Below are 27,206 nucleotides of genomic sequence, written 5' to 3' on the forward strand. Positions count from 1 at the left end.
GTGTTCGTGTTTCCGTCATTTCGTTCTTCCACAGCAGAGAAGATAAATGAATTTTACAACCTTGGCATCGACTGAACAAACAGGAAAAAGCAGGAAGCGTACATGTACACCCGGGCGACAGGAAGATGCCGAAGTGAGCAATGTGTCGTTTCAGGGGCGACAAACATGCAGCGACATCACCCAGGGAACCAGGGGAGTAAAACACATAAAACTGACAGTCAGCCGTGTTCACCTTTGTGGAGACAAGGGTTGCGGCTGGAGGGGGCGCACAGGGGCTCCAGAGGCGCTTGCGATGCCCTTGTTCTTTGCTGCTGTGGGAGCGAAGGCGATTTACATGTCGTGTGAGTTTCAGGCGTACAGCAAACTGCCTCAGTCGCATCTCATTTTCCACCGTAAGCATCGCAATGTATTGAGCGGCAACACCTGACTTCTTCAAATGAGTGGTCGCATAGGAGCGTTCATCACTTGATTCTTTAACCTGCACGTACGTTAAAAATTATGATCACGTGCCGGTCACTTCCTCTGGGGAGGATCCGCAGACACAGGGTTTATCGCACCACGAAACCCGGTGAAGGACAGCAGTTTTCAAGACTCCCCAGTCGGTGGGAGGAAGGAGCTACCCCTCCCCTCCCCAGAACAGTGTGGGCTCTGGGATCCCCGGCCCCTATGCCCTGTCTGCACTGCACAGGGCAGCTTTTCTCCCCAGAGAGCCCAGAGTGGAGACAGGGGACCCCCAGCCCCAGGCCAGCAGGGCTGGAAGTCACCCTGCTGTGTCAGTCCTATTCCCACTGTGAGGTGGTCGGACCACACCCTAGAGAGTCCAGGGCGGTAGTTCCCTGACTCTGACTTTTTAGAAACTCATAATATATTTTTTTAATGTGAATAACCAAATGGTGTTGTCACTGTTTCGGTTTGAGAAGTAAAAACGTTAAAAAAGCAATTACCACCTCCTGTCCTCCCACCCCATAAGCAAAGGATATTTTAATACTAAAACCATAAAATTAAGGCATGCATACTTGAGTAAAGGAGAATCCTTTCACTGAACACACGCAGCTTTGTGGAGACTTGACCGCAGGGGCCCTAGCTTCCTGAGCAGGCAGTGGAGCGGCAGAGAATTGGGTCACAGAGATTTGATCAGGAGAGCTGCATCTGGAAGGTTCTGTGACGAGGGACACATGGATGTCCCTCACACTCACTGGCAGGCAGACCACTGCCCTGTGCACTTACAGGCCCATGCACACGGGCACACACTCACCAGGCTCGCTCCTTCCAATGGAAACACACACACACCTCCCCCAGGCGCCTAGGTGGGAGCATCTTCCCTGGTGCCCGGCTGAGCCGTCCTTCTGAGCCTAGGACCCAGGGCGGGCTCACCCAGCCTGTGCCCACCAGTGCAGCCAAGTGGGTGCTGAGCCGGGGCCATCAGTGGACACCTGCTCAGGCCTTCCAGGCCCCTGCCTCTGGCTGGGAGACCAAAGCTCTGCCCACATCCATCTTCTCAGCAGATCGGGAATCCAGGGACCTGTGTTTCAGTCCTCCCGGTTAGGCTGTGACCTTGAGCAAGCCACCCTCCCTCTCTGGTCTCCGGATGCTGGCTGCAGCCCTGTGACCAGAGCCGAGGGCTGATGGAGGCTCCCACTGCTCAGCTGTGGCCTCAGGGAACTCCCGGGCGGCTTAGGAGTGTGTCTCCGGGGTAGGAGGCCCGCCCCTCATCTCCAGTGAAGGGCCCGCGCTGGCCACCTTTGGGAACTGTGAGGAGAGAGCCGCTGGGGTCAGGAGAGGAGGCTGCCGTCCGCTCCGGCTCTGGCGACCTGTCCCAGGCTTGGGCAGCTTGGTCACCCACCTGGAACGAAGCCGGCCCGCCCAGCGCCCTGCGGGGAGTCTGACTCACTTTGTGGGGGGCCACTGGGGTAATGTTTAACTGGCTTCCTCCTTGGCGGGGCACTTCAGTCCCTGCAGCCCTGGGCCTGGGCCTGTCCTGACCGTCCTGCTGCAAGGCGGGCTCCGGACAGACAGTGGCTCAGCCTCCTGTGCCCGCGGAGCCCGAGGACTGGCGGGGGCAGGGGAGCAGCAGCTGGCCTCCCGAGGCTCTGCGGCAGGCAGAGGGTGGCAGCAGGCAGCACTCTGCACTAGTCGTTCCTTCCTTCCGAGGACAAGGCCCCAGCACCAGGCCCCTCTCCAGCTGCAGAGACAGCCCCCAAGAGTCCCTGTCCCTGCTGTTGGGTGTATTTGCATCTCATTTGAATGTTCCCCTCTGTGGAGTCAGGTGAACTCCAAGGTGCATATGCATTGCCCTTGACCCCCGGCCATGTGCCTTCTGGAAAGTGGCAGGCTGGGTACTGTTCAGGCAACTCTGATCCCAGAACAGGGTAACCCCAAAGGCAGGCTGACCCAAGTCGCAGTCCCCAGCCTGCACCTGTCAAACCCCGTGACCTGTGGCGAATTACTTCAGTTGTCCAGACCCCATCTCCTCATGCGTGAAGCTGAGATAACAGGTGTACTTCTGAGGGTTTTGTAAGAACGTAATGACGTGATTCTGATAGAGAGTGATATTAAGCATGGTGACCGTACGGGCTCTAACCGACTGGCTGAGTGAAATCCCAGCCCCTCGTTTGCTAGTTGTGTGACCTCGGGAAGGCACTGACCTCTCTGTGCCTCAGTTTCCCCATCTATAAAATGGGAATGGTGATGGTCCCTTTCTGTGGGGTGTTGTGAAGGTTAGATGAGTTAGTCAAGATGCACAGAGCGGTGCCTGTCATAGAGAAAGTGCGCTGTGGACACTGGTCTTCGTGGGAGGCCCAGCTCCTGGCTCTGCTCTGCTCCTGTCCAGGCCGGGTCGTGCTGGCCCTCTGCGGTCAACAGGGCCTGGGAGAACCATGAGTCTCTCTCCAGAGGCCGTGACTCCTGCGCATGCCCTACTCGTGGTCACAGCGGAGGCAGCCTCACCGCCCCCAACCTGGGGAGCCAGGCCTAGCCCTCTAGCCCATCACCACTTGGGGGCCCAACTGGGCTAGGACTGGGCGGGCTAGGCCTGGCCCTGCCAGGAACAGGAGGGACAGGACCTCCTCCCGGAGGTCCCTTCCGCAGCCAGAGGGCCCTCCTGCCACGGGCTCTGCTCCAGGCATTTGCTCTGAGTCAGGCCCGGGGCTGGTCCTGCCTTTGTAGGGCAGAGTGGGGACCCTAGCCTGCTGGGCCCCAGCTCGACAGTCGACTGGCAGATCTGAGAGCTGCCTGGGCAGCTCCGGGCCAGGCTGTCACAGGCCGAGTGGAGACAGAGCAAGGAGCCCATGCTTCATTCCTGGGCCGGCTGGGAGGCACCCATGGGACAGGGAAGGGTGGGTTTCTGTGGCTGCCTGGGCACGAAGCCCAAGCTTGTGCTCTGTGGCCTGGCCCAGCCCCACCGGGCCCTCCAGCTTCGTGTGTGTGAGCGACTGGGTGTGTCTGTGCCCAAGGGTTTCTGTGTTTGGTAGCAGGTGTGAGAAATCACGTCTGCCCTCTGCCCACTGAGCCGAGTCTGCAGTGAGAACCCAGGCAGAGCGCGGCCTCCGCTGATGACCCGTGAGGCTGGGCCCTCGGGGGCTGACAGGCTAAGCAGCAGGAGCTGGACCCTGCCCCCAGGAGGAGCTGCCCGCACTCTGCCCCCAGCCTCTGGGATAAAACACTGGGAGCAGAGGGCAGAGCAGGGACTCGTGGGGCCAGTGGAAGGGGTCTTCTCACAGCTCAGGCTCTCCCGGGACCAGGGCTGGGCGGCCAGAAAGCCTGGTCCAGGCCCAGGACCAGCCACTCCCTTGTCGCCTCCTCCCTGGAAGAGCCAGGCCCCATTCTGGCCCAGACGCTGGCCTCTGTCCTCAGTATGTGTGTGTGTGTGTGGGGGGGTGCTCCCAGGCCCCCATTCCACCCCCGCAGACTTGCATCCGTCACCAGGCTTTGGTCCAGGTGTCACTGGGACGGGGAAAGGACTTGACACAGAAGAAGACCACTGACAGTCCACCTTGGGGCAGAATCAGTCCTGGTGGTACGGCTCGTCAGGACTGTGGAGGGCGAATGGTGGGGGCCATGGATGAGGATGGACAGGGTCCTGCCCGACCGGATGGGAGAGCCCAGGGGCAGACGTGCGGAAGGAGCCGCCTGGTGGCCAGGTGGAGAACTGCGAGACAGCCTCCTGGCTGGGCCAGGTGCTGAGCAGCCTTGCCCTGACCTGACCACTTAGCCTGGGACCTGGGAGAGGTGAGCATGGTGTGCGGAGGAAGGGCACCGGCAGAGCAGCGGGGCCGGGGGCTCCAGCCCCCTTGGCAGCTGGAGGCATGTGTGGGGCTGGGCTGAGCTGAGCACCCTGGGGGTGAGGCTGCGCTGTGCCATGTCGGTGGACTGGGTGGGCAGAAGGGGTACCAGGGAGACCCCAGCAGGCAGCTGCCAATCGTTAGCCCTCCGTCCTGACCCGCGCTGCTGCCTGAAGCCCAGCATGGCCTCCTTCACAGGCTCCCTGCCCTCCCCTTCTGGGCACTCACAGCCAGAGCAACAGAAATGACCAGGACACTGATTTTAATGGAGGGGCTGTGATGCCTGCGGGCACGCGACGTGCATCGCGAGGGGTGCAGCGCCTCCTCTCAGACTGGCTGCGCCACGGCGGGCCGGGAGCCCCAGGGAGCCCACCGGCCAGGTGAGGTCTTCAGACGCTGCTGTCCCCCTCCCGTGCGTCTGCTAGCCCCAGTCCCGCAGGAGGGCGCTCAGGCTGGAGGGGAGGCGAGGGAACAGGGTGGGATGCTCCGAAGTGCGGGCGGGACGCAGGCTGGGTAGGTGAGCCAAGCCGGAGGAAGAAGTGAGAAGGGAGCCCAGGGCACAGCTCGACCAGCTGCCTGTAGAGACAGAGAGGCAGAAGCCATCTGCTCCCAGTGACCCAAGTGACTCGCCTGCAGCACACACAGTCGTGGGCCTTCTCACCCCAGCACCTGGCAGGACCACTGTCCACAGGGGCTCCCACTGCCTCAGCTCTCAGCCCAGAGCCCAAGTTCCCCCCAACACGGCTCCACCCCACACACTGGCCCGGCCTGGCATCCCCTCCACATCGGACTGATCCCCACCTCTGAGCTCTGACACACCCTCCCGGCAACTGCAACCCTCCACCCATCACATCCTCAGAGAGCTCACCCCTCCAGAGGGCTTGTGTGACTGACGTCTGTCGGACAGTTACATGTCCCCTCCGCACACCCACAGAGGCCGTCACGTGGCCTGACCCTGCTGCTTTCTCTAACAAATCCTCGGAGAATGGGTGGTCTTGGACCAGTTCTGGGGACTCTGCAGGACTCCCCTTAGACTTTCAGAAAGTCAGAGCTGGAGGGCCCTGGGGTCATCGAATCCACGGGCTCCAAGCTCTTGCATCAGAGTCACCCAGGGGCTGGCTCCTCCCCAGAGTCTCTGATCCAGTGGGCCTGGGGTGCAGCCAGGTCGTCTGCACCCCAGGTGGTACCGGGACCACCCCCAGAGGACCAGTGAGCTGGCACAACCCCAACTCCGTAGGGGAGGGGAGCAAAGAGCCCCAAAGCAGGAACATGTGCCCACAGTCTGGGCGGAGCCAGGACTGAGCACATTTCAGGGCCTTCCCTCCGCACCACGTGGCCCAGCGCACCGGCCCCTGTTCTGGGGTCCCTCTACCCTCCAGCCTCTGCGTACCTCTACTGGGTGGTTGGGGACTTGGCCGCATCGAACATCTTCTTCCGGCCTTCCATCCCGGACATGGCCTCCACGTTCTTCCTCCAGTCACCCACCTCCACAGGCCGCTCCTGTGGGCGCCACACACGGGAGACTTAGCGGTTGGGGGCCAGCCGGGCCCTCCACACGCAAGAGAAACTGGGTGGTGGAGAGTCAGCCTCTTCCGCAAGGCGGGAAATCCCATCTTCCTCCTCGCAGAACAGGATGCTAAGGCCTCCCCTGGGCTCCCCGGGAGGCTCTGGAACGTTCCACCAGGTCAACTGGGCCCCCCCAGAAGTGCAGGGCCTGCCGAGCTGTGTGGGGCGAGGGTCAGGGCTCACCTTCTCTGTGTCCTCTTTCTTCACAGACTTGAGGTTGGCGCGCAGGTCCATGGACACTTTGTGCTTGGAGCCCAGCAGGGCGCGCAGCATGGCGTCGGCCGAGACGCGGACCCGCCGCAGCGGCGGACGCTTGAACTTCCCGCGCAGGTCCAGCACCTTGAGCTTCAGGTCCTTGATCTGCGGGGAGGGGGCAGCTCAGGGCTCCGGGGCCCCCCACTTCTCCAGGCCAGACCCTCGGGGATGCTCAGACCCACCGGTCACCTTGCAAAGAGCCACCTCTAGTCTGTTCTGTTGATACAGGAGTGAGCAGGACAAGGACAGGGAAGGCCGCTGGCCGTCTCGGCCGCCGCACGGGAAGGGGCAGAGTGTGGTGCCGAAGCCCCGTTTGGAGTGGAGGGGCCACTCCCTCTCATTCCTGCTTCTAACCAGTCTCTTCCCAGTAAGCCTTCAGAGCAGCCATGGAAGGCATCCCCTGGGTCCAGCAGGCCGACGGACCCCAGGTCCAAGCCCCCTTGGGGGTTTCAGGGTGCGACCTCTGGAGGGAATTCTGGGGACATCAGTGGCCCCACAGCCCATCCTTCCTGATCGGGAGGAGTGGGGAGGACGAAGTGGCTCTGGCCCCACCCCACCACCCTCACTGCTGAAACAGGTGCTCAGAAGCTGCCCCCTCCAACTGCAGGAGCTCTGGCCCCCCGCCTTCCGCCCACCCCCACTAGAGCTGGGTCTGGGTGGAGCTGGCTCCCTGCATCCAGTGCCAGGAAGCCCTGAGCCCTGGAGTCGGGGGCCAGAGACAAGGCCCAGCCCAGGACATCCACTGTGTGACCCGAGCCGAGTTTCTGAGTCTCTGAGCCTGCGTCCTCATCTGTCAGACACAGGCAAAAGCACCCACTCCGTCTAAGGCACGCAGGGAGGGTCACAGGAAAGACGCCCGTGAAAGCCACACACAAGGCAAGACGTTATTAGCGGGCACGTGACTGTGGGGTGACTAGCGGGCGGCTTCTCGTCCACTGAAGAGTCCGCGTGGCAGGTAGGAGGAAGCTTGTGCTTTTCACCTGTGTGACCATCTGCTCTCTGCCCATCCCAGCCCCGGGGGACTGGAGTGCAGGGACCAGAGCTTCCTGATAGGTGCCTGCCCAGACCCAGCAGTAGGAGGGAGACCTCGTCCATAGCTGCCATGGCCGTGCCCACCGGACCTCCCCCAGACCCCACCCAGCCAGCCAGCCTGCACCAGCTGTGCACCCCCACCCCCGGCTCACCTCCCTGGTGTTGTGCAGACATTTGGCCTCAATGTCATATCTCTCCTCGTCCACCACCTCCACCTTGGCATGCAGTTCCCGACACAGGTCCTGGAGGAGTAAAGGGTTCAGGAAGGAGGTCAGCCCTCAGCCGCCCTTTTCTGCCTCCCAGCCTGGTGCTGGCCTCTCCCAGCCCCTCGGCAAGACCTGGGCTCTGAAAAGGAGCTGATGAACCCCTTCACTCGGAGTGCAAACCCTTTGTTTTCCTTCTGAACATACTTTTTATCTTTAAAACGTTTTCTTATGATAAAAACAATAAAGTTAATTGTAGATATTTTGAAAATTATGTATTAAGCAAAAATAATAAAGCAAAAATAATTAGTGATGCCACCCCGCCAGGAGGTAACTATTGGTGACATTTCAGTGTTCAGACAGTCCCTGACTGACGAGGGCTCGGCTTGTGATGTTTTGACTTTACGATGGTAGAAACATTCAGTAGAAACCGTACTTGGAGTCTGGAATTTCGGTCTTTCCCAGGCTAGCGATCGTGGCGCTGGGCAGCCTCAGCCCCAGCCCCGGTCAGCCCCGCGCTCACGGGGCAAACCACCGATGGACGTGGAACCGCTCCGTACCAGACAACCGCCTGGTTTCCACTTTCGGTGTGGTAATCAATAAATTCCAGGAGACACTCAACTCTATGATGAAGCAGGCTTTCTGTTGGGCGACTCTGCCCAGCACAGGCTAATGTGAGTGCCCCGAGCGCGGAGACGGTCGGCGAGGGCGAGCTGGGCTGTGTGGTGGACAGGTGTGCTCAGGGCACTTGGGACCTCCAGGGCTTCCGCCTGGCCCTGGGTTTGCGGGGACGCAGCCCCATCGTGAGTTGAGGACGACCTGCATTTCCTCTCTTTACTCCGCAGACCCTGGTGTTTAAACTGTTACCAATGTTTCTAAAACATTAAAGACCTGTCTGCAGGGACAGGACAGGCAACCCTGGAGAAACGAGGCTCCCCGAGGGCTGCCCACCTCCTGCACCCCGTCCCTGGCTCAGCCCCACCCAAAGCCCATCTCCCCATCACCAGCGTGCCTGCAGGCTCCCTTCCCAGGGGAACAGCACCGCCTCCTGGGGGTGTGAATATTAAACGAGGAGTGAGCCAAGGTAGCTTGGGCTCCTGACAGCTGGTCCCTGGGTCACCTGCCCGAAGCCCCGCGCTATTGCTTGCTCACCTGCAGGGCGCTGAGCGACAGGCCGCGGGTCTGCAGTGTAGGGATGCGCTCAGCCAGGTAGCGAGCCTTCTCGGCCTCCCGCTCCTCGTGCTCCTGCTCCCAGCACTCCTTGGCCTTGGCCAGCATCAGGCTCTGGACGGGGCAGAGTGGTGAGTGGGGCCCGGGCACCCCTCCATGCCTCCCACTCGGTGTCAGTGGCCCCAGACCAGGCAGCCCTGGGCGCATGTGGACAGGGCAGCCGCTACGTGTGGGGGTGCGTGCTCGGCCACCTGAGACCACACCTGGGTGACCCCATGCACTCTGGGGTCCTGGGCTTTAATTTCCCTCCCTTCTCCTCTTAAGCACATCTCATCTATTTGGGCCAAAGGCAACTCTTACCAACTAAAGCAAACCCACCTCCCCACCAGGGGTTCCCCCCCCATGAAGCTGGTCTCCCCTCTTCGCAGGCCCCAGAGGGCACCAGGATGCTAGATTTCCAAGTTCCAACCCACTGACCCTGGGCTCCGGGCCCTGGCCCTGGCCCTGGCGCCTCCTCCTGCCCCCACCCCGCTGCCTCTCCCTACCCCCCCCTCGCTCCCCCCCCCTCCCTCCTCCTCCCGACACCCATCTCCCTCCTCTTCACCCGCCCACCACCCTCTGCTGCCCTCTGCCTCCCCCTAGACGTCACCACCCCCACCCCAGAGCCAGCACCCCGCTCACCTTCAGCAGGAGTTTGCGGGAGGCGGTGATCTTGGGTTTTCTCTGAGGGGAGAGGGAGGAGAGACAGGTGAGAACCAGGAACCTGGACTGGGCTGCAGTGCCGCTCCCTGCCACACGGGGCGCTTCGGAGCCGCCACTGAGGACTCCCTTCAATAAACTTAAAGACTCACAGGGCTATAGAGAAACAGCTTATTTGATTCTCACTGAGACTCTGCGGAGTGTCCCCTCCGTCTGTGCTGCTGATGCCCCCTGCCAGCCCTGAGCCGCAGCCCACCCCCTGCAGTCACCACCCCGACCGCCCAGGGCTGGACGGAGGCTGTGTCCTCAGCAGCTGAACAAATCTGGACTGTATCCAGCCAGCTGAGACCTGGAGAGGAGGCAAGGACCCTCTGTGCTCCTCCCTCAATGTTGCGGGAGGTGGAAAAACCCAAGGAGATCCCCTCCCACCCTTCAAATGTGGCTTTCCAGGGACTGGCTCTTCAAGGACAAGCACGGCCCCCAGGGCTGGAACGGTTCTCAGACCAGGGCAGGGAGGACTTGCTCCGCGGTCAGCCTAGGTGCAGAGGCACACCGGGCTCTGCCTGGTCGCAGCCCCAGGACCACCTTCCAGGGACATCGTGCCGGGGGAACCCCCTGCCTGGACCTCGAGGAGCCCTGCGTCCAGAGTCTTCCCCCAGGGTTTCTACTCTCCTGGGAATTTGCTCAGCCACTGGGCACCCCCTCCCTGGGTCCTGACCCAAGCTCTCACCTCTCCTCAAATGTCCACCCCACCCTCACCCATCTAAAGACTTAAGCCAAACAGAGATACCCCAAGTCTCACTCACCTCGCTGCAGGCGTCCATCACAGGGAGGACCCAGGGCGGGGGTGGAAGGGGGAGAGCGGAAGACAGAGTGAGTGTGAACAACGCATTTCACACACTGGGCGGCAGACCCCAGGAACAAGCTGGGGCAGGGGTGCCGTGCCAGTGCCCAGAAAGGAATCAGACATCACGTGGTGGGGCCAGTTTGAGGATCAGCAGAAGGGAAAAAACCCACCAGCCCTTTGAGCTACTGGGGGTCCTTGCTGGGAAGCACCAGCCATTGTACGCTGGGGAGGATGGAGGGTCCACGTGGGATCCCGAGTGGGCATGTGGGTCCCTTCCCAAAGCTCTGTTAATCTATTCGGCAATGGTAATTCATGGCCTGGGTGCAGTGCAGACAAACTCTGAGACACAGGCCAAAAAGGTCTTCCCAAGACAAACTGGGGCAAGTTCTGCTCAAAACCTGGGAGGACACGTGGTGAAGCTGGGGAACCCCAGCACTCAGGACCATCCCTGTTTGAGGATGTGGTGTCCCGGAGAGCTGCTCAGGGACTGAACAGATGGTCCCTAACTACGGGCTGAAATCCGCAGCAAAGGGACCGACCTGGAGCCCTGGGGGAGAGGACTACTTACACCTCCGGCATGGCGTCAGGGGGCAGCACCTGGGGGCGGGAGGGATCATTAATGAGGGAAGGTTCCGATTCTGCCCCCACCCCCACCTAGCTGGCCCTTTCTAGAAGTTTGCCAACGCCCGTGGGGAACAGAATGGGACCCACAGAAGGTATGTTTGGAGGGCAGGGCTCAGACACGGGGCCTTGAACAATGGCTGAGTCTAGCCGGTCCCATGGACAGTGGGTGGTCATGGGGGTCTCAGAGAGGGGAGGGGTCTGGGAGACTGATGACAGACCACAGGCGCCACCACATGGCACAACTCCAGAGGCGCCGTTCCCGTGGACCTTGGGGGGAGGGGACCGGCGGTGAGGAGGCCCTGCAGGGAGGGGTGAGCCGGGAGGCGGGGCAGACCCCCTGTCCCAAGCCAACCTTTCCCCCGGCCCTCTCCTAGCCGGCTTTCCTCTCTGCAAAACGAGGAGTTAAAGAACTTGTTTTCCACTTGATATCTGGGGCTTGAACCCTTCATGCAAACCAAGTGCAGCCAGCAAGAGCCACCGGCCCGGGTGCGAGAGGGTTAGCACAGGGGCCCCGTGGACCTCCACGAGGTCCTCTGCCCACCGAGCACAGTTCGCAGCCCCCTGGCTGATGGTCCTGCGGCCCAGACGGAGGAGGGGGTCCTGGAGCTGTAGAGGGGGCTGTTCCAAAGCCAGGCCTGACCATCAGGCCTAGACAAAGAGCATTCCAGCGGAGGGGGTGGGACTGGGCAAAAGATCCCCGCAGGGAGGAGGGCAGCTGGGGTGGAGCAGGTGCAAGCGGCAGGAACCCTGAGCTGGGTTGGGAACGAAGCACGGCGGGGGGTGGGGGGGCGGCGTTGGGTGCGGGGAGGCTGAGCGCAGGGTCAGGAGTTGGATTTGGTCCAGGAACCTGGCCTGAGTCGGGGAGGGAGGCCGACTCTAAAGGACTCGTGCAAAGTGGCCACAGTCCCCTCACTCCAGAGCCACCTCCGCCTGTCTTGACCTCCCTCTCCCCTCATGCCCCGAGGCATGGGTGAGGCTGGACTTCCTCTCGCGTCCCCCCAGCTGAAAGCCTTCACTGCCCCACCCCCGCCTCTGCCCCAGGGGAGGGCGAGGCTGGGTGGGGGAGGGGGAGAGAGGGTGTGGCCCCAGCGCCTCAGCCGCCACCCTGGACACACAGGGGAGGAAGTCCTCGCATTCCCGAGATGCTTGGCTGAAATTTGATTGTCTCGCCCGCTGTTTATTCTAGGGCTTGGCTGCCTTGAAGACATGGAGGGAGTCCAAAGAGGGAAGGCCGCGGGGGTGGGGGGATGCCACCCAGGTCCAGCTTCCATCATCACCCCCACAGTGTGGTCCCCAGAGGGCACAGGGCTCAGCCCCTGGTGGGCATCTGGTCAGGTCCAGGCCTCCCGCTTGGTGCCTGCTACCTGTCCACCCCGTCCAGGCCTCCTGCCCAGCTCCAGGCCCCCCCACAGCCTGCCCCGCTGACAAACGCCAGGCCCAGGGTCTCGGCCTGCGCTCTGACACCCACCAGACGGGACCCCTTGACAGGCCCCCTGGAAGACAAGCAGGTGGTGATAAGAAGTCAGATGTAGACATGGCTCTAGTGGGGGGGGGGGGCTGCAGCAAAGAGGAGATAACAGAACCCACTGAGGGTGGCCGGGGGGCCCTCCCCTGAGGCCCCATGGGTGGGGCAGAATGTCAGCTGGACCATTAGACCTAGGTCTTTCGTGTGTCCGCGTGTAAAAGTGTGTGTGTGTGTGTTTGTGTGTGTGTGTTTGTTTGTGTGTGTGTGTTTGTGTGTGTGTGTGTGGAAAGAGGAACCAACTTCTGCACACACCTGACAATTCAGGTCACAAATTTCTCATCAGGCTCATGTTCCTCCCGTGCTCCCTACCCCCTGACCTTGGGCCCCAGTTCAAGGGCATCCAGGTCCTCCCTGACTGACCATGAACAAGGCTTGTGCTCCCAGGGCTGTGGCTGTGGGACCTCCACTCCACCCCACCCCGCCCTGAGCTCTGAACAGAAAGCCCCCCTAGAAGTGCTGGGGACAGTCTGCCGTCTCTAGCCCCCGACCCCAGTTAGAGAGCCCCCACCTCAAAGCCCAGCCGGGAGCCTCACTGATGTGTTCACAGAATCTCACATTCCAAACCCGATGCTGCCCCCGCCTCCCCCAGGACCCCCACCTCGACATGACCTCCACTCCAGAACAAGGCATGTGGGGGTTGCCCCCCGCCACGGGGTTGGCGCTCTGCCCACCCCTGCTCCTGTCTGCTGGGCAGCAAAGGGCGCCAAGTGAATCCCTCAGAGACAAAGAACAAAGAGGCAGGGCGGTCTCCTAGGGCGGCGGTGGGGGGTCCAGGCTCCCTCCCTGAGTCCTGCCCACAGACCTCCCTTCTCCTCCCCACTCGCACTGCTCACCAGCTCTCCCTCAAGTTCCAGATGCAGCCGCCTGCCCCCTCTGGTCCCCGATGCCACCCCTTCCCTCAGGAACCCTCTCCCTCCGGGACTGACTGGGCAGCCGGTGTGAGCCAAGACCCGCTAGGCGCCGCCCTGGGGCTCCTTGGGCAGCCCGTGGACGACTCCTCGCACGGCTCCCAGTCTCAAAACGGGCAGGAGTTTCACCTCCAACCAGTTTTGCAGGAGAGATGCCACCTTGCCGTAGGAGTCTTGGGACTGTTCCCCCACCAAGCCCTGCTGCGCCTCCAGAGCTGCCTTCTGCCACCTGCACGCCCTGGTTTGCCCCTGCGTCTGGAGCCCAGGCGCTCTGCCGGGTGCAGACACCTACCTTCCTCGGGCTCCGGGAGTGAGGCTGGCCTCGTCTCGCAGCTGACTGCGTACTGCTGGGGGCAGAGCCGAGGGGAGGCTATGAAAACTACCGCCCGCAGCCACTGGCCAGTAAAAATAGAACAGGCCCGCCACCCCTCCCACTGCCCTGCTCCCCCCACGCCCCACCACACACACACCTCACGGAGGGGACACCTCATGGAGGGGACGCCACGGTGCACGCAGCAGCCAGCGGGCTTGAAGACACCCGTGCCCCAGGCTCAGAAGGACACACAAAGCCTGTGCACACAGCAGCCACCACCTAGGAGACGGGAGTCCAAGAAAGAGGGGGTGGGCAGCAGACCAGAGGGGGCCCTGAGCAGGGAAGCGGCCGGGGCACTGGGAGGCCTGGGGGCAGCAGAGCTGGGGAAAGGAGTCATCTCACTGGCCCTACGTCTGTCACAAGGAAATGTGGCAACCAGGCCCCCCACCAGTGCTCCAAGAGGGCAAAAGTCCTGAGGCTGGGGCATCCTCTAGGCCTGGTACACATGCGCCAGGGGCATGCCTGCACCCGGGGGTGATGTAAACAGTGCCTTGGGGGTCCAGCGAGGCTGTGGGGCTGACCTGACCTTCACGCCCACAGGGTCTGAGGGTCTGTAGTTGCTCTGCACCCTCTTCAGGTGGGTTTCCCAGGTTCCAAGGGCACCCCAGGCCCGTGCCTGGGACCTGGGGAGACTAAGGCCCCTCTCCCCGGCCCAGGCTCTGTGTCCGGCATCCAGGGAGCCGGAGCCGGGGCTGCACCTGTTTACCGGCTATTTTTAGGATGGTAGACAAACAGCTAATACCCACCCTGCGGTCAGGAGAAGACAATGCCCGCTATGTTAATCCAGTGACTATTATTGTTGGTCAGCTCAGGAGCCAGGAGCCCAGGCGGGGGCAGGGCAGGCAGAGCACTGACCCCTCTCAAGGCCATGCTCCTGTTGAGTGGGGACAGAGCTGGTGGAGGAGGGTGTCCTCAGGGGACATACCCACAGTTCCACGGGGGTGGGGGGCTCCGGGAGTGAGGCTGGCCTCGCTCGCAGCTGACCGCAGACGGTGGGGGCAGAGCGGAGGGGAGGCTCTGGCCTCTGGACCAGCAGATGTGGCTCTAACTGGGCTCCGGTCAGGTCACCTTTGGGAAGCTCCGTGCTGGAAGGCAGCCAGAGCAGGGTCTGGGAAGCTCTGGGGGTGAGAGGCACAGGTTCCAGGCCGAGGGGCTGGGGTGGAGAATGAACTTGGGCCCCAGACACGGAGCCGCTGGGATCAGAGAGGGAGTCTGGGAGCCAGGATGAGTTCGCTGGAGTTCACTGCACGGGTTGATTACGTTTATATTTTGTACAACAGCTTTCTTACAAAATCTTACTACGCACAAAAACGGAACAAATCGTGTGCGTGGATTAACCCACTTTTTGAAAGGGAAGAGCCCAGAGAACAGACCGACCAGTAGGTGAGCAGAAGCAGGTGCTGAGGGCGTGCGGCGGCCGGGGAGGCCGACAGAGGCCCCAAGGGGCCTGAGACTCCGCCGCGGGGTCTGTGCTTCACCTGAGTCACTGCTGGGGAGCTGGCGGGGTGACCACGAGCTCGTTTTAGGAAGAAGGTTCAGGCAGCCACGGGGGCCTGGAGAGACTGCCGTGAAGCTAACAAAATGGGGCGGCAGGAGCGGGGATGGCAGAGGGGAGGGCAGATCGGGAACCAGGCAGGGCGCTCGGCTGGCCGTGGGGGCGGGGCCCTCGGGTGTCCGGTTGGCACCCGTGGACTGGTCCAGAGCTAGCTTCCCCCGCCAAGTTCTGAGCAGAGGTGAGACAGGGGACTGGAGGCAGAGAGCAGAAGGAACAAAGAACTGAAAAGCAGTCACCCGCGCCTCAGTTTTCTGCCACAAACCAGCCTCCCCATCCAGGCCTGCACATTAGAGACTCAGCCAGCGGATCCCCTGCCTCGGGACAGGCGGCTTCGCCACACACAGCAGCACTCACCAGGGGCTTCTGAGCCTCCGTGTCCTCACCTGTGAAAGGGAGGTGAAGGTCAGCGCATGCCCTCAGCTCCGGACACACGACCGTGCGAAGCTCCCAGGGCCACAGAGGCCTCTCAGAAGGCCCTTCTCTCCCACCCCACCTGCCTCCAAGCATCAGTGGAGCATTGCCTCCTCCAGGAAGCCTGCCCCGACCACCCTGCCTGCACGAGGAGCCCTCTTCAGCCCCTGTGCAACCCTCTTTCCCTGCACTTAACCCGCAAGGCTGACATCTGTTTACTCTTCTGGAGAAGCCTGAGTGTCGGCCCAGCCCTACTCCTGTTTTCCCACACAGCGCCTGACACACAGCAGGTGCTCCACCAATGCTCATGGAACAAACGACAGATGGAAACCCGGAGAGGAGGCTTCCGACCAGAGACAGTGCAGGAGATCGCCCCTCAGGGCTCAGGAGAGATCCTGCCTGTTCCCTGGGTCCTGGAATGAGGGCAGGGTGCCCATGGTTGGGGGCACAGGGGAAGCCGTCCTGTTCAAGTTCTTGGCACCTGGAGGGTCCAGGCAGACTGCCCACCCTCCACCCTTCCCTCCCCCCAGGGAGGGGCAGACACAGCCTCTCTCTGACCTTGACTTAGGTGACTACCCGCTCTCCCCTCCAACGATGAGCTCAGACGCACATAGAAACAGCAGCTGGGCAGCTGGGCCTTTGTTGACATGAAACTGAGCCCCTTGGAAGTCACTGTGAGCTGTGACCACCCCCTCCACCCCGTGCCCAGGCCGGAGCCAGGAATCCTGGGGAAGCAGGTGCCAATGCAGACAGAGGGCCCTGCAGCGTCTGGGGAGCACCCAGCCTCCCTGCCCCCTCCTTCATCTGGGGAGCACCTCCTTCCCTCCAGGCCCCACAGCTCACCCTCTCTGTCCACCCGCCCCCACCCGGTGATGACTTTGCAGGCTCCTTGGGGAGGATCTGGCCAGGAAGGGGCCCCTCCATCAGCGGTTCTACAGAAGCTCCTTCAAGACCCTGCCAGGGCGAGATGACCCCGCCAAAGCCCTGCACCCACGCCAGGGCCAGGACCCGCGGGGCCGAGGGCAGGGGGGCAGCTGCCAGGAAGCGGAGGGCCCTCCTCCGTGTCCCTCCCAGTGCAGTCGTCTGGCCAAAGGTCTGCTCACGCCTCCACCCACGTCTCTCTCCTTGTCAGAGGGGTTGCCTGTAGGAGGGTACACACCCTCCGCTGGCTCCCTGTGGGTCCAGCAGGGGACATGGTCCCATAGACACAGAACTGCACCCGACGGGAACCAGAAGGAGAGGTGGGAAACCAGCTGGGGTTTGCGGGTGAAATGGACCCTCCTAGCCTCGTGGGCCGCAGAGACGGCGTCAGGCCCCACTAGACGGACCCATCTCTTCCCCACCATGGGCCTGTCTCTGGCAGTGCCTCCCGGGGACATGACCCACGTTTTCCATCGTGCTGCATCTGCACTGGGGAGCGAAGACAGTGGCAGGTGGAACTTCTGGTGCCAGTGTGGGAGTCGGGCCATGGCACCAGACTGTGCTGTAGCTGCGTTCTGCCCACCGCTCACTTTAGGGGGAAAAGCCAGTTTTCCTAAGAGTGTCTTTGATGAAGCAGAAGAAAGGGCCAAGTGTTCTCCATTGAACCATCCGTGTACAGGGAGCATGTCTGCTGTGCGCCTGAAGGTGTAAGTACAAGGGAACATGGCAGCCCAGATGCCACATCCCTGGTGTGGCAGTCTCACTTGACTGAAAAACTGCAGTGAGTAGGACTGAACAACGGTAAATATTTTCTCAGAAACGAACTAAGTAGATCTGTCACCTCAAAGGAAACAGCTGAGCGTATTTGCTGCCAATTATAAAAGTCAAGCTTTCAAAAGAAAATTCAAATCTTGGAAAATCTGCATCTGCCATCATGAGCTTGACAGCTTCCCAAATACGTAGCCTTTCCGGATAAGCCTGGCGGCAATATTAAAGAATGTAGTTCTTAAAAATCATTGACTAGTGCATGAAATGTGTTAACGCAGCATGTTTTCTGAAGGACTGGTGCGTCCTATTACAGAACCACAGAGGAGTGAATGGGTGAGACACCCGCTCAAAGTGCAACGTGAATGTGGATTTTAATGTAACTTCAGTGAAAAATGAAAACTTCATTGATACGGTTTCAGGTTCCACATTGTAATTAACCTTCAAGAAATCTCCACCTGCTGAGTTTTGATACGGTAACCCAGGAAGAGTATCCACAATTCTCTGAAAAAACTATAAAATACTTCTCTCTTGGGGGGAGGGTGTAGCGCAGTGGTAGCGAGCATGCTTTGCAGGCATGAAGTCTGAGTTTCAATCCCTAGTGCCTCCATTAAAAAATAAGAAAAAGAAAGAAAGAAAACTAATTACCTCCCTCCCCCCAGAAACAAAACAAAAATAAGTAAATAAATAAAATTTTAAAAATACTTCTCTCTTTTCCAACTACTTATCGACATAAGGCTGGATGTTTTTTATGAGCCTCAGCACAACGTAACATAACAGCAGACTGGCCGCAGAAGCAGGTGAGAACCTAGGTGTCTTCTGGCAACCAGGCATCAGAGGGATTTGTCAAATGTGAAACAGTGACTTTCTTCTTATTAGATATTTATGTTTTATAACTTTACTATTAAAATTTTAATTTATAATCAATAATGATAATTTATTTTATTGGTATGGATACGTTTGTTATTTATAACATATTTACAAAACCATTTTGTCTATGTTACATAGTCCTATTACGGAAACCTGTCTGGGCTTACATAATAAGATGTAAGATGGACTTGTAATTATTAAATAAGTTAATCAGTATTTGAAAGGTTTTCCATTTCGAGCTCTGACGCGGTGAGTATCGGCAATCGGGACCAGCAGACAAAGGGTCTGAGAGTCCTCGGTGAAGTGTGAAAACCACTATTCTGCTCTCAGTAGATTATTGCTGTTATCCCGATTTACTTATTTTGTCTATAAAGTGGAGTTTAAAAAAGCAGAAAGGATCAAGGAAAAATGAAGCGTGGTTTTTAATCCTGTCAAATGGCCCCTGGAAACAGGCATGACCGGGGGAGTCTTAACATCGACGCTGCCGAGCGTGGATCGGCCACGGCTAACCTGGGACTTTGTGGTTTCGTGGCTTCACCAAACGTCCCTGAAAGGACAAGTGAGGGAGGCTTCCGTGAGGAACTGCGTGAAGCTGCGGTTTTTAGCTCAGTCCTCGCGTGTCTGCGGGTGGGGAATGTGCCCAAGTCCCCGTTCCGGGGCTGGAGGCGAAGTTCCCCTGCCGGCCGGCAGAGGGCGCGCCGGGGCGGGCGCGAGCACCTGTGTGACCGCGAGGCTCCCGAGCACCTGGCGAGCGTGCACGCGAGGCCGCTGCGTCCCTTCCCTGCGCTCATCCCGCCCCCGGCCCCCACTGCGCCGGCACAGTCAGGTGTCCCGAGTCCCGTCCCACATCCATCACCCGCGGAGCCTTCCCGGGACAGGTGCGGCCCGCACAGGTGACGCGGGCCAAGCCCGCGCTAAAGCTGGGAGAGCGGGGGACACAGCCTGACTGTCAGAGGGCCCGCAGGGTATTCACGTGACCCGTGTAGCTGCTTTCAAAGTGGCTTCTCTTTCTTAAAGGGAGGGTCCCTGCGTCTAAAAGTGCCCCTGGTTAAGGGGCTCTTTACTTTTGGGGGGCTCAGAACTTCCTTCGAAACCTCCCAAAATCCATAACGTTCTCACGCATCGTTTGGAAGCCACCCACTGTCACAGGGGCTCCACGACCCCCAGAAGCCCATTCAAGGACCCACGTGGGGGTGTGTGCGTAACTGTCTCCGAGGACGTGCAGTCCTTCCGGGGAGGGGGCCCCGTGTCCCCTGCTCCTCTCTGGGGTGACCCAGGTGACGCTGAGAAAAGGCTGCAGGGGAAGGTGCAGACACTACAGGGCGGAGCTGGGCAGGCCATGCGGGGCGCCTCCTGACTCGCAGGAGGCGAAGGTATGAAGAACCCCCTCCTTCTACACTAGGGGTGTCAAGGTTTCCAGGGAGACTCGTGGAGGCCCGGACGCCTCAGCAGTTCACAGCCTGTGACAAAGTCGTATTCATTCTCACCAGCACCTCCCTCCGTGGACAGTCACCTCCCAGCAACTCAGGGGTTCCCCCTGGGGTGACGCACACTTGCTGCACCTCACCTGTTATTCTCTCCCTGACCTCGGGAAATGTGAATTCTTCACGATTCAGACTAAAATCTAGGTAGACAGGGAGCCTCCACCTCCTGCTCTGTTGTCCGCGTGAACACAGGAAAACTCCCCAGTTGTAATAACACACACAAGTAACACGTGTGTTTTCTTGTTTTGCTGACAAGGTGTGATGAATTCTCTGAGCGGGGACTCAAGGGAACCCCTGATCTAGGATTTTTAGGAAGTATGGGAGTTCATCTGGCAACCAAGGAGAAAGGGCACCGCAGACCCAAGATGGCCTAAGCACGGCTCAGCGGCAGGAAAGCCCATGACAGGTGGGGGAACTACAGGCAGCTTGCTCTTGCTAGAGCGTGAAGGACTAGCTGGGGGACAAGCCGGAGCTGGTGAGCTGGGACTGCATGCAGGGTGATGACCCGTCACAAAGCCTGCTCTGCACGCCAGGTGCCAAGGAGCTGGAACCCCATGCATTTAACAGAGGTCTGTTAAAGGGCTGTAAACCAGGGCAACACAGTGAGAGTCAAATTTTAGAAAGTTCATGCCGCCTGCAAAAGAAAGGCCAGATCAGAGGGTGGAAGAGTCGGAGACCAAGGGGTCAGGTCAGAGGCAATCACAATAATAATAATAATAACAACAATAACCAAATATGACAAGATTTAAATATGATGTGAATAACATAAAAATACAACAGTATAATAATAATAATAATAAATAAGGGTGACTGCCAAGGAGGACCTGAATTAACGCAGCAGCAGCAGCCTGGAACAGAGGACACTCAACTGAAGAAAAACATACAACCTGAAAGTTTCTAGTTAAGTTTTATTAGGGGAACTCACTAAGGACTGTAGCCCAGGAGGCAGCCTCTCAGAGCCTCTGAGGAGCTGCTCGGAAGAGACGGGGAGGAGCCAGGATATACAGGAAGTTTGGTTGAAAAAAAACTCACAGTTGAGCATGAAAGGCTTCCTGAAGGTTTTATTGTTTTTCTGTGTAGGGAAGATGCCAGGGTCTGCGTGGTGGAAGTTACTCCTTAGATCTGCATCATAGCATTCTGGGGCCCGCATCCTGCTTTTCCGCACCCTGAGTCCCCCCAGGGCGCCCTGGAGGGACAGCTGCAGTGGCTAATGGCTTGATGGCTGCAATAGTCCTTGTCTCTCCGAATGGCAGGCAACGTCTTCTTGTGGGCAAGACAGATGCCACAGACAATCGGGGACTGGTCTTCAGCACTAGTTGGGGGGGGCAGTGGCCGGGAGGGGGACAGGGAAAGAATCTAGAATGATTTTCTGGCTTAGTCACCAGGGTGGATGTGGTGCCTTAAACTGAAAGCAGAAGAAAGTCTCAGAGGAGGGGCTGGTTTGGGATGAAACCAGCCAGTTCCATGTTAGACAGACAAACCTGAGATGCTCAGGGGCAGATCGGTGGCCCAGCCAACAGCTGCTGGGCTGGACATTCCGGTACCCAGCTCGGGGGAGATTGCTCCTGGAAAGGCAGACTGGGAGTCATCAGCCCCACAGCGTGGAGAAGTCAGGCAAGGTGTGGGGACAGAAGGGAGGGGGGAGGAGAAGGTGGGGATGGAACCGCAGAGGGTGGACATGTGAAGGGGGCCAGGGAGAGATGCAGAGGAGGAGAAGAGACCAGAAGAATGTCCTAGGAGGAAGGGATCGGAATCGGGGGAAGGAGGGTGCTCAGTGCATCAGGCAGCAGGCGCAGCTGAGGACACGGCATCACACTGGGGGACGTCATCCTCAACAAGAGGACGGAGCAAAGTTCACAGAAAGAGGATAGGACGTACCCCCCCCCCCAACTTCTGCTCCAGGGACTCTGGTAGCCAGGCTCATACATCCTGGTGGGAGACTGTGGGCTCTGATCCAGGAAAACTGACACCTCTCAGGTGAGGCCGCTGGAGGTAGACCGCGGGACCCCAGCCCCACCCGCACACAGAGCTTCCAGTCAGCCTTGGAGAGCCTCCAATTCATATGTGTAAGTGGACGTTGACGGGTCACCAGACAGCGGAGGAAAACACCTAAATTGAAAGAGAACTAAAACATTAAAAAGTAACCTGGAGAAAACACAAAATGCAAGGAACAGAGCGAAACCTCAAAAACTATGATTGAGAGAGAGAGAGATGCGCCCGTGAGACGGGAAAATGCACAAAAAAGAAAAGGAACATGTGTAACATAAAAAGAGCGCTTGGAACTAGAAACACGACAGCAACAGCACAGCATCCCGCAGAAGGGCTGGATGGGGAGGCTGAAGAAATCTTCTAGAAAATACAAAAAAAAAAGAAAAAAAAAAAGATGGGGCATTGCTCAGGAAGCATGAGAGGATGAAAGGATGGCCCAGGGGTCCAGTATCTTACCACCTGGAGATCTAGCAAGATCAGAGATGCCAGAAGGAGCCAGTTATCAGAGACGCTGAAGCCGCACCTCCCAGAAACGCAGGGGTGGGCTCACCCAGCAACCGCTCTGCTGGGACCCAAAGCCCGAGGCCCTGGGGACAAGCTTCCAGAGAGGAAGAGCTCACACACGGAAGCCTGGAAGGTTACGTAGCCACAGCCTCTCATAGCACCGCCGGAAACCAGAACACAGCAGGAAAATGCCTCCAAAACTCCCCGGGACTGAGACGGGAAGGAGGGGCAGGGGGCAGCCGTCAGCACCAGGGCGGCCAGAGGTCCAGCTCCCAGTAGGTCTTGGGGCCCAAGACGGCGGAAGGGTGGACTTCCAGGAGACCTGCGCCTCACTGTACGCTCACTGTGGCAGATTAGCTTGGTAAATGGCACCCCACAGATGCCATGACAGTCACTCCCACAGGTGACATCGACAGTTTCGAGGCTGATCATGAAAGGTCAAAAAGTGGGTGATGGCCCAGATCCTGGGAATCCCTGCCCCTTCCCCAGAGAAGTTGGAATAATGCCCCACTTGTTGGCGTATGAAGTCCCCCAGCCAACAGAAGCTACCAGCCCCGCCCCTCCTGGCCGCTCCCCCTTCTGAGTGGGACACTATGGAGTGTGTGTCTCTGAATAAATGTACCTTCACTCACCTGACGCTCGCTCTTGAATTCTTTCCAGTGCGAAGCCAGGGACCCCCACTATGTGGGGTGCTTCCCAGCGACTCGACCGAGACCTGGGACACAGCCATCCTCTCGCCCCACATTTTCCCTGGATCAGGACAATAATTTGAACTCGATGCCCGGCCAGACCATCAACAACCAAGAAGGTGGAGGAAAGATGCTTTTCAGTATCTGAAGCGTCAGGATTCCCACGTGCCTTTTCTCAAGAAGCTGTTGGAGGTTGTGCTTCCCCAGATCGAAGGAGCAGCCCACAGAGAGGGGCCGAGAGCCGGGAACGGGGGTCGCTAGGATAGGGGTGGGGGAGGCACCCAGACGACCAGCAGCTGAGGCTGAGGCCCAGCGTGACTGGCACAGGTTGGGGGCGGAGGTCATGGAAGAAACGGGAAAGAAATGAGGGGAGGGAGGGAGGAGGGGGCCTAGATGCCCCTGTGGGTGGGGGTACTGAGCTCCCTCTGCCGCCAGCAAAACGGGGTCTCCTTGAGTCGTGGACACAGGCAACCAAGAAGCACAAACCAGGCAAAACTTAGCGTCAGAGAAAATCAAACTGCTGTAAAACTGGGACAGCGATCATAGCACACTGCCTGGCTTGGCTGTGAAAAGTACTTACACAGATTATGTGAGTACTTCCAACTTAACCAAAACGAGTTCAAACTAAACTCACAGAGAGGACGTGGCAGGGGCAGATGTGTGCGAGGTGGGGGGTGCGCCACGCATCGCAGGAGGAAGGTCACCTTGGTGACAGTGGTGTGGGCGGCTCAGAGCCCCCCGGACTGCAGGCCGAAGGAGGCAGAGTCAGTCGGGGTGACCTGGGCGAGCTGTGGGCACCCCCACCCCCAGGGGCAGACACAGGCCTGGGGGGAGGCTCAGGCCTTGTCTGGGCCGCTGCACCAGTTTCCTCAGGGACCTCTGTGCCTTGGATCTCACTGAAGTCGGTGATCTCTTGTCCTCGCCGTCTCCGGAGCACGGACGTTTCCGCAGGGAGAGCCTGCTGGTGCTGAGCGGTGGATTGACTTGGGGGTGACAAATACAGTTTAGCAAGTGGGCTGACTTGCGAATATGGATTCCACAAATAATGAGGAGTGATTGTTTTTAAGCCCATTTTACCGAGCGAGAAACCGAGGCTCATCAAGGGGAAGAACAGCCCCTGACTGGCGAGGGGCGGAGCCCGGATTCAGACCCCGCCGCGCTGCGGGATGTGTGCAGGACTGTGTGTGCCGTCCCCAGGCCAGCTCGTTTACCACGGAGGCCCAGAGAGGGGGATGAGTCACCCAAGGCCACATACGTCAGGGGCCATTCAAGGCTGAACTCTGGCCCTGGACCCTTGGACTGTCCTTGGACTGCTGGACAGCAGCATCCTTCTTTTGTGACATGCCTGACCCCCTGCTCTGTGTGTTGTCCCCACACAACCTCCCTCCAGCTCCGCCCGGATCCGGGAACGCGATGGGGAGTGGTGGCGGGGTGGGAAGCTGCCATCAGGCCACGGCCACAGCCCAGCTCGGGCACCCCGATGGGTGTGTGCAGACTGGGACACCAGGGGGCGCCCCTTCTTCCTACCATCCCGATGCCCCACCCCCGCAGCCTGAGCGGCCCAGGACAAGGAGGAACAATGAGGTGATTGATGCAGTGCGCCCTGAAAGACAGATTGTTCCGACGAGGTGCATTCCAGACTCCCACCAAACGCCCAGAGTGTGGAATTTTCAAGGAAAGGCTGAGTAAATCTGTGCTGCCCCGCTGGGACCCTGCGCCCCCTCCCTGGGGCGTTGCAGGCTCTGCCTGGGCCCCCAGACACCCGACGGGGTAGGGGCAGCGGTGGAAGCGGATGGAAGGTGGGTGGATGGATGGGAGGAGGAGGGACCCCACCCAACCCACCCAACCCCACCCTTCAGATGGCCCCATGCCCCAGGTACACTCAGACTCCCACCCCATCCTGTCCCCACGCCCACGTTACCATGAATCCTGGAGCCTCCACTTACTTGGGGGTGGCCTCAGGTGGAGCCTCCCACCTGCTGGACTCTGTTTCCCCACTTGCAAAGTGGGACTAGTCATCCGTCCGCCTTGTGCCCAAGGGCTGCTGTGCGCTGTGAGCTCTGGGCAGCTCAGCATCCCTGCTCCTTTCTAGTCAAAGAGGGCCCACTGGCGCTGCACCAGGACCCTCGCCCGCTCCGGCTCCAGGAACCCGGGGCTCCCAGAGACCCCCAGGTGACCCAGCCCCACCCCCTGCCCCCCCCCCCCCGGCATCTGAACTTCCAACCACCCCCCGAGGCCAGGGGAGGAGGAGCAGGATTTGCGTGCAGGGCGCACGAGGGCTCCTTGTCCTGCTGGGCCTCGCCTGTCCTGTGCCCAGGAGGGTCGTTCTGGGGCTGTTGTCTTCTGTTGCGGCTTGGGGGAGGGCAGACCAGGGCCGCGGGGCCAGGCCGAGTGGCCACTCGTGGCCGGATCACACCCCGGACACCCCACCAAGTGCTGTGACGAGGTTTCATCTCGGGGCCTCCCACCCACCAGGGCCCAGCCGGCCCCCGGGGCGCCACGCACTGCTGTCCCTCGGGGAACCCCTGCCCCTGCGCTTCTGGAAAACCTCCACTCCCACCCTCGGTCTCACAGCCTCCGTCCACCCGTGTCCCTCTACTGTTTTATTAACTGAATTATTCCCAGCTCTGACCACACGCCCAGCAGAGTCCAGGCCCACATTAGCCACGACTGACGTAATTACAGCCCAGTCACCACCCGTCAGCCACCCAGGCAGGGAAGTGCAGCTCCCAAACCCTGACCCCAGGCCCATCTCAGTGTTTGCTTCCTGCCCCTCCGGGCGGCCAGCTCCTCCTGGCTCGTCAGTATCTTCTCGCTGCTCCACCCCAGCCGACTCTCAGCCCACAGATCTGGATTCTGATCCAACGCCAGGCAAGCGCTGTGTGATTTTGAGCAAATTACCAAACGTCTCTGGATTCTCAATCTCTTTATCCACAAAGTGAGAAAGGACCCTCTCTGCTCCAGGAGGTGGCGAAGATCAAATAAGCTGGTTGTTTTCAAAGCCCCAAGAAACGTTATCACCAGGCCATGCAGCAGAGACCATCACTCTGGGTAACAAGCTGGTGGGCGGCCTTCCCACCCACCTGGAGGTGAGCGTGCCCTCTCCCAGCTCCTTGGAGACACTAATAACAGTTACCTCTGAGGTGTGTAGCGTCCCAGCTGCACGGGGCATTTTCTCACCCTTCAAACCATCGTAACTGTCCCAGTGGACTCGGTGTCAGAAGAGAAGGGAAACCGGTTTTGGACAGGGGGACCTTCCAGCGTCATCGGGTCGCTCACCCAGAACTTACCATCTGCCAAAGATAGACAAAGCCCTGCTCCCCGCACCCACAGGGGAGGAGGCGGCTGAGTAAACAGATTGCAGGGCCCCGCCCTGGGGCTGTGATGGGCCTCCCAGCTGGTCCAGGGCTCCCCGGGGCCTGGCGTCCTTCAGGTCTGAACAAAGGCCCCTTGGGTGCTGGTGATGAAGGGTGAGGAGGCTCATGTGCCCCCGGCAACACCCTTCCGCCTGGGTCCTCGCCAGCCACACCCAGCCCCTTCCGGGCTTCTGAAGTTCCCCAGTGAACAGTGCTGGGGCCAACCGCCGGCATCACAGCCAAGGCAGAGGCTCGGGCCCAAGGAGCAGTCAGCAGGCCCAGGAGGGGCTAGGTCCACAGGATGCGCCCTGGCCCCAGCCGTTCCCTTGGGCGTGAGCAGGAGGGGGACTTACGGCCACCATCACGGTGGGACGGGGCACCCAGGCCCACTGCTGGGGAGATGTTGCTCTCGGAGAGAAAGAGAGCCCGGCTCTGGGGCCAGACGCCCCAACACAGCCCGCACCTCCCAGGCAGGCGCCTGGGCGGGTGGGGGGCAGGGGCCGAAGCCAGGGACAGACGTGCGATGCCAGGGTGGGCAAGGCGGAGCCGGCCCGGCCTGTCCTGGACCCCCCCTCCACCCGTGCAGGGACAGCCCTTCGCAGATGGGAGGTTGGTCTGGGAGTTCAGACTCCAGGCTTCACTGGCCGGGTGAGAATACAGAGTTGGGCTGCTCTGTGCCCCCATTTCTCCGCTTCCAGGCTCACCCTTCATGACAGCCCCCCGGATGTCCACTTCCTCATCCCTGGAACCTGTGCGTATTGCCTTACATGGCAAAGACTTAGCAAATGGGACCACATGAAGGTTCTTGAGCTGGGGAGATGATCCGGACTATGCAGGTGGGCTGTGAAGTTTATCGCGGGGCCGTGAGAGGGTGGCACACAGAGCATTACAGACGGAAGAAGAGGGGGCACCGTGACCACAGGGGAGAGGTTAGAGTGATGTGGCCACAGCCCAGGACACCTGGAACCCAGGAGCTGGACGGGCAGGAACTGATTCTTGCCCAGAGGCTCAGCGCGAGCACAGCCCTGCCGACAGCCTTGCCTCAGCAGTCATCAGCCTGATGGTGACTTTGGGCTCGCGGTCTCCGGAGCTGTGAAAGAAGGGGTTTCAAGCCACCATGTTTGTGTCCCTGGTCACAGCAGCCACAGGAGGCTGCTGGCCACGCTCTCCTTGCCCGACG

At 59.9% G+C, this 27,206-nt stretch overlaps 1 protein-coding gene and 1 long non-coding RNA gene across 3 annotated transcripts; both read right to left on the minus strand.

Moving 5' to 3' along the window:
* Positions 1 to 4,525: 4,525 nt before the first annotated feature.
* Positions 4,526 to 9,228, minus strand: TNNI1 (troponin I1, slow skeletal type). Its single transcript, XM_031438887.2, has 6 exons — positions 9,188 to 9,228; positions 8,489 to 8,620; positions 7,286 to 7,375; positions 6,030 to 6,206; positions 5,671 to 5,780; positions 4,526 to 4,856 (listed from the first exon to the last, which is right to left on the minus strand). The coding sequence occupies exons 2-5, from the start codon at positions 8,612 to 8,614 to the stop codon at positions 5,673 to 5,675; spliced, it is 501 nt and encodes a 166-aa protein (XP_031294747.2). The 5' UTR covers positions 8,615 to 8,620; positions 9,188 to 9,228; the 3' UTR covers positions 4,526 to 4,856; positions 5,671 to 5,672.
* Positions 9,229 to 9,277: 49 nt separating this feature from the next.
* LOC135318810 (uncharacterized) lies at positions 9,278 to 14,138 on the minus strand. Of its 2 annotated transcripts, none has more exons than XR_010377202.1 (4): positions 14,009 to 14,138; positions 13,580 to 13,701; positions 13,402 to 13,453; positions 9,278 to 10,649 (listed from the first exon to the last, which is right to left on the minus strand). It is a non-coding gene; the product is annotated as an uncharacterized LOC135318810 (long non-coding RNA). The 2 variants fall into 2 exon arrangements; XR_010377203.1 differs by having other exon boundaries at positions 13,402 to 13,456.
* Between the last annotated feature and the right edge of the window lie 13,068 nt (positions 14,139 to 27,206).

Source organism: Camelus dromedarius, chromosome 21, assembly GCF_036321535.1.
Source record: "Camelus dromedarius isolate mCamDro1 chromosome 21, mCamDro1.pat, whole genome shotgun sequence".
NCBI lineage: Eukaryota > Metazoa > Chordata > Mammalia > Artiodactyla > Camelidae > Camelus > Camelus dromedarius.